This window comes from Zychaea mexicana (genome assembly GCF_025766255.1).
Source record: "Zychaea mexicana strain RSA 1403 chromosome Unknown BDB00scaffold_155, whole genome shotgun sequence".
NCBI classification, from domain to species: Eukaryota; Fungi; Mucoromycota; class Mucoromycetes; order Mucorales; family Lichtheimiaceae; genus Zychaea; species Zychaea mexicana.
Genome location: NW_026516818.1, coordinates 84,551 through 90,793, shown reverse-complemented (window position 1 = coordinate 90,793; position 6,243 = coordinate 84,551). Strand labels below are relative to the sequence as shown.

Here is a 6,243-nt window from a genome sequence, read left to right as displayed (position 1 = left end):
GTTATTAGCGCTGTGTATAGTAGCAAGAAAGTAAACGAGTGACCATGAAGCGATTGTGTATTGGTTTTAAGTTAATGCCATGGTCTATAAGAGATTCCACCGGGACCGCGACTCAAGTTACCTCATGTATATATTCGCTACGCAATGCAGGGTCATTGGCATCGCATATTCCGTACATATTATTGCTTGTATCTGCCAAAGCATATATTTCCATGGGTTACTGGGTTTCTCTCAGAGTAGACAATATAATGATGCCAATTGTGTTGGTGATATGCTAGTAAATAAAAAACGGATTTGAGGATAATCAAATCAGTTTGGGCATTTAATTGGATAGATCGGTCATATTAATCTTAAGGCGGTTCTTTTTTATATTGTTGCGTGAGAAAGAGACAAAAAAATTTTGTGCCCACCATCCCACCATTATTACTGTCGAGTATAGATAACTTTTAGCTTTGCGACTTTCGCAAACAATATAACGCATTTACGTCCTTGATTATTGATGTTTTCGTGCTAACTTTTAGCAAGTGGAAATCAGGTAGTTTTCGCTCTCAACTTCAATACAGTACTTTGGGTGCAATCCAACAAGTATCATTGTCGAAAAGCAACGATTGCTGCAGTACATGGCAAAACAGAAGGGTTATCTTGAGTTTCATTTTATTAAAATGTAGAGCAGCGAATAAAGCGATAGCGTTACATATGGAAGTCGGTCATTTTAATTCTTTAAAGCAAAAGTGACAGACGAGGAGTAATAATGAAGTAAAAAATTATCACTGTATTATCATTGTATTTCGCATCGTGTACCTTGACATCTGACGCTGTACCTGACGTGCATATACTACGTGGTGCATCAAATTGGTCGCTCAGTCTGATTGCGTGATATTTTGATATGCCAGTAGTGCATCAGAGTATAAAACTTTACGAAAGAAGAGCATCTATTATGTCAGCATATCATACTAAGCGCTTATCGAGAAGCACTTAAAAGATTTTACAACGTCAAGTGAAAGCTTAATACGTGGTTGCTCCTACACAGTCTTCTACTATATCCACATGATGAACTCGGATTTATCTTTTACACTTTTAATGCCATGTGTGACCATATAGACACAGCACCTTTTAGCCGCCATAGCGAGCTACTAGATTATTAAGACATATAGTAAAGCTTCTTCGCTATGTTATATTCAAATTGGACAATATTTGCTTCAACCAGACTATCAGGCGCTAGTTGCCAGCAAACGAGAAAAAACCCTGCAACGGAGTTTTCCTCTAATACAGGGTACATCAATATAACACGTATTCGCCAACTTCGTTTGACATTTCCAAAGCTAAGTAGGTCGTAGTCCCCGTTTAAATCGTAACTTGTCATCAATCTTGTCACTTGTTGAACGAGCTGTATATATAAAAAAAAAGGAGGAAAACGGTATGAAAAAAGAAAACGCCTAACTCTACCTGATTCCCTTCACACAAACGATCTCCGCGAGCAGAAAGCCGTTCATTTTGGTCCTGAACTTCCTTTTTTTTTCACATTAATTGCATAGATCCCCCCACTTCCTCCAACACGCACTCACGCTTTATACTCTTTTCAATCTCTTTGTGTCTCTTTTCCTATTCAATGCTCGACTACTACCTACAACTTTAACGAGCAATGGACCCCAAATAATTTACGGCTGCCCAACAAGGCATGCCAACGTCTAATCAACAACAAGCTGTAAATACTCGGATGATGATGGCGCTTCAACAACAGCAGCAGCAGCAGCAACAGCAACAGCAACAGCAATCGAACGATCCATCGCTACAGTATAATGCAGCTGCAGCTGCTGCCGCCATGGGCAACATGAATTTCAGTAGTACACCAAATCTCGGGTCTATGGCGTTTGCACCTCAAGCCGGCGGTGGTGGTGGTCCTGGTGCTAATACTGCTGGCGATATGAGCCAATTTGATCAGACTGATTTAATGGGCATGAACCCATTCCTAGGCCAAATGACCACCCAACAGCAACAGCAGCTGCTAGCCCCAATGCCACAAGCAGCGAATTTACACAACTTGAACCAACAGCAGGTATTACAGCAACAACAACAACAACAACAGCAGCAGCATTCGCCGGCTCAGCAGCAACAACACGGTCTTTATTCGTCACCACAGAATATGGGCCCGTTCCCTGCTAATGCATCTAATGGAGGTAATGAACTTAGAGATTAAACTAAATAAGCATTACAAACGACAACAACGGTAAAAACGCGTCGTTTCCCCTTCTTCATGCCTTTTATATACTGACATTCTGTTGTTTTCTCTTGTCTTGCTAGCTTTGCAAAACCAGTTGCAGCAACAGCAAAACAGAGGAATGTTTCAACCTGGTGATATGATGTCGCCCAACACACCGCAAAGCTTACTGTTCCAGCAGCAGCAGCAACAACAACAGCAACAACAAATGGCAATGAATAGAGGTAGGACAGCCCTGATGAAAAGGGTGGCAGAGAGGGTGTAAGGACAAATGGACGGAAAACTTACTATGTGGGGTTGTGATTGTTATATAGTACGTCAATCCCCTAGCCAGTCTCCCGCGTTGAACAATGCACATTTCCAAGGCTCACCTGTTATTGGAGGTAGTCCACAGGTTGGAAGCAATCGAATGCCTAATGATTTTGCTGGTGAGTGAACTGTTGAGTATATGGTATGGGTTATGGAGATAGAAATAATGTGCTGATCTTTGTGTAACACTATTAGCATCGTCACCAATGGGTACATCTGTATCTTCTCCAGTTCAGGGACAAACACCTAGTATGGGCGGACCTGGAACACCTATTGTAAGAATATATACATCATGGAATGGATTTATCGCTGTGATGTGTGTGTATGCGAGCTCTTTGATTTTTACTGACATGATGGTGATGGCAGAATCGAGTGATCCCCTCTCAAATGGGCCGTTATATGCAACATATGAGTGCACAGCAACAAGCAATGATGCAGGGAAATATACCTTCACCATCCGGAAATAATCGACATATACCCTCACAAGCATCACCTCAGGTACGGCTTTTCTATCCAGTTTTTCAGTCATGCATAATGCTTGTGGATACATGCTGAAAAGAACATCATTAACGATGATTTATGGGATATACAGCAAATGGGCCAGGGCGAGGGTGTAAAGGATGCTCAGGTACCATCCCAACAAGGAAACTACAATCCCAATGTCATGAATTACGCACAACAATCACCTATGCAAAAGAATGCTGCTTCTCCGGCACCCAGACGTTCTGTGACTCCTGGAAGCGCAGCATCTACACCTCTACAACAACATCGCCAGGTAGAAACACAAGCACAACAACCTCCACAACAGCATTCACAGTCGCAACCACAAAATTCAGTGAAGTCAGAGTCACCAGCAAATCCATCTCCTGCTAGTCATCCAGCTAATCCTATCAGCAAAACAGACACGCCATCTCCTAAACCTTCGCCTGGCATAAAAAGCGAAACTGCCGGTTCACCTGCTCCAACTGCTACTGGCGACAAGGAAAACGCTACCTCAACAGTAACTATATCGTATATCCCCAAGACACGAAATGTCGAAACATATGGTGGCGTCGATCTGAAATATTTCGACAAGTTTGATATCAAACCCATGATGCCACATTTTAACGAACTTGGTAAGCAACAGCAAGTACATGATGATAGGCACATTGTACAAACTACGGCAAATACTCAATAATGTGTCGTCATGATGCAGGTACTATTGACATACATGCTCTCATCATGTCACTGAAATCCGGTATGAAGATGGAAGTGACGAACGCGCTCAATGTCCTCACCATCATCACAACACAGCACGGATTGGGCTTAATGTATTGCGATGATATGCTGGACGTGCTATTGGATTACATGGAGCAGGATATCTTTGGCACATGTACGCGATTTGTAACGGGCGATTTCCCGGATATTCCTACGCGCGAGCCGATCGTATCTGAAGACGAGCAGCATAATCTCACGTATGCCGAGCTATTCGACATGTCTCTAGACGAAATGAAGAGCCTAATACCGAATCTAGAAGACTCAACCTCAGATTTATGGCTATCTTTACGAGAGCGGTGCCTATGCATTTTCAACATTTTCCGCAACCTTTCTTTCACATCTGATAACATGGAGTATCTCGCTAAACATGAACGCTTTGTTCCGTTGATGGCTCGCATTATGGATAGCACGCGACACGTGGCACAGATGGAAGGCAAGGACACTACAGGACACGAAGCATGGTACATTGGTGTTCGACGGATGGACACGCTAGACTTTCGCAAGAGCATCCTCATCATCCTATCCAACATTACAATGATTCTGCCACTGCGTCGGACCGACATGGCAGGCACATTTGTACGGCTGACATACGACTTTTTGACCTATGGCCCAGACACCTATTAATCGTTACTGGCAGCAGAGATATGGGCTAAGGTGACAGTCAACTATGAAAATCGCAAAATATTTGCCAAATTGGTGGCAAAAACGTCGATCGATGCACTGCGTGGTATCTGGGTAGAACTGGCGTCGCTTATCCGGCGAGACTTTTTCTTCCTCGATGGGAAAGTCGTATACAACCTGACAGCAAGCCAGCTCGCAACGCTTGAATATACCATCATGGGATTATACAGCATCGTGGCCATTCTCGGTGAAGCTGGTGACGAGCGGAAACTCAAGGAAGCACTGTTTGAAAGCGACCGTACTGTTGCCATGACGATTCTCCGGCTCTGCATCACATTGGCTGACACGGGTAACCAGCATTTTGTCGTAGTAACAAAGCGAGGCATGGAGCTTGTGCGCAAGTTTATCTGTGGCGAACAGTCTGGACGTCGCCCTGGTGAAATGGATGGTCCCGTTGGTGGTGATGATAGCGATGTGCCACACGAAAATCTAGTAAAGATGGCTCACCGGATGCTGGATATGAATGCTGTACGCCAGATGCTGATGATGGCTATGTTGCGACCCACAACTGAAGCTGAGTTGTTACGCGACTTGTCAGACCTGGTCAACCTGATTGATGGAAACGTTGACACACATGTAGCATAGCATAACATAGTATACTTCTTCTCTTTTCCTTCATTGTTTCTTCTTCTGTCCCTCACCCACATCCCCCACTTAAAGTGTATAAAAACCTGTTTTCATTTCTTTCTCTCGTATAATAACTTCACTTTTAGCAGCCCATCATAATCGTTTATATAACTATTTTTTTGTGTGACCCAATTTTTGTAACTATCTCTTCTTTTTATTCGCACTTGCCTATTGTAAATTTGAATAATGGCTTCTCCACCACTCGACAACGCTGAATTCAAAGACGATGATCCCGATTCGCTTCTTGTTAATGTGAGCGTGTCTGAAGTACGCGGTATAGAAAAGCGTACAAGGTAACACACCTTCATTGTAAGAGCCATAGTGCAGCTCGTTCTCCACCTCATGCTGATGCATAATGTAATCGTAGATCGAGCATCGAAACACAAAAACAGGAACTTCGCTCGATGGTTGGGTAAGCCTTTCTCAACTTTGCTCTTCTCTTTAAATGTTTTTGTTATGAGGAAACTCATGATGGGTTGTCGCATTTATAGAGAGCAGTACCTGGATCTTATTTCAGCAGCAGACGCCATCATTGCCATGAGCAAAAACGCGCACGCAGTACAAAATAAACTTGACCGTATGGAGGCAGCTTGCGATGTGTCGACCATACGGAAAAAGGCCGCAGAAGCTAAAGCTGGTCAAAACGAAGAAGGACATGGTAAAAACGACTTATAAACGATCATAATGACAATGGAGCAATATCTGACGCTTTCCTTCTCTAGATCAAAAACGACGATATGTCTATGCACTAGCGTCGTTAATCAAATCACTAGCCGATGTTCCTGAACAAGTACTCTACTCCAAATTCATTTTACTTTGGCACAAAAGATATGTCATCGGGTATTTATGTACAGTCGTTAATGAGGTTTTTGTGAATAGATATGGCATGCACTGGAGAATCACAAGTATCTTCATGGTGCAAGGCTTTATGAGCTAGCAAGGATGGTGTATGAGTATTTGGATGTAGAAGCGGACGATGTCAATATCCAGGTAAGGAAAGATGAAGACGGTGAGGATACGAGTAGAATAGACTGACCATAATACAAACGATCCATCCATCCGTTCTATATGCTAGGCAGCATTTCCAGTTGTACAGCGACAATGGGATGCTGTAAGCTTCTTCCGACCACAAATTATACAAAAATCTATCT

At 43.0% G+C, this 6,243-nt stretch overlaps 2 protein-coding genes across 2 annotated transcripts; both read left to right on the top strand.

The window, feature by feature from the left end:
- Positions 1 to 1,822: 1,822 nt before the first annotated feature.
- BDB00DRAFT_792970 (uncharacterized protein) lies at positions 1,823 to 5,050 on the top strand (the record flags this gene model as incomplete). The annotated part of the gene is made up of 8 exons (XM_053121170.1): positions 1,823 to 2,177; positions 2,302 to 2,442; positions 2,533 to 2,646; positions 2,723 to 2,802; positions 2,894 to 3,025; positions 3,120 to 3,642; positions 3,723 to 4,360; positions 4,427 to 5,050. The coding sequence occupies 8 exons, from the start codon at positions 1,823 to 1,825 to the stop codon at positions 5,048 to 5,050; spliced, it is 2,607 nt and encodes an 868-aa protein (XP_052973333.1).
- A 134-nt stretch (positions 5,051 to 5,184) lies between these two features.
- Positions 5,185 to 6,215, top strand: BDB00DRAFT_155261 (uncharacterized protein). The gene is made up of 5 exons (XM_053116262.1): positions 5,185 to 5,344; positions 5,460 to 5,504; positions 5,584 to 5,750; positions 5,815 to 5,882; positions 5,972 to 6,215. The coding sequence occupies exons 1-5, from the start codon at positions 5,319 to 5,321 to the stop codon at positions 6,125 to 6,127; spliced, it is 462 nt and encodes a 153-aa protein (XP_052973332.1). The 5' UTR covers positions 5,185 to 5,318; the 3' UTR covers positions 6,128 to 6,215.
- Positions 6,216 to 6,243: the final 28 nt, after the last annotated feature.

Excerpts from the sequence above, each read along its gene's own strand:
- BDB00DRAFT_155261 (XM_053116262.1), top strand. The coding sequence starts at position 5,319 with ATGATCCCGATTCGCTTCTTGTTAAT. Across the intron at positions 5,505-5,583 it reads GAACTTCGCTCGATGGTTGG|AGAGCAGTACCTGGATCTTA; the intron begins GTAAGCCTTTCT and ends TCGCATTTATAG. Across the intron at positions 5,883-5,971 it reads TAGCCGATGTTCCTGAACAA|ATATGGCATGCACTGGAGAA; the intron begins GTACTCTACTCC and ends TTTTGTGAATAG.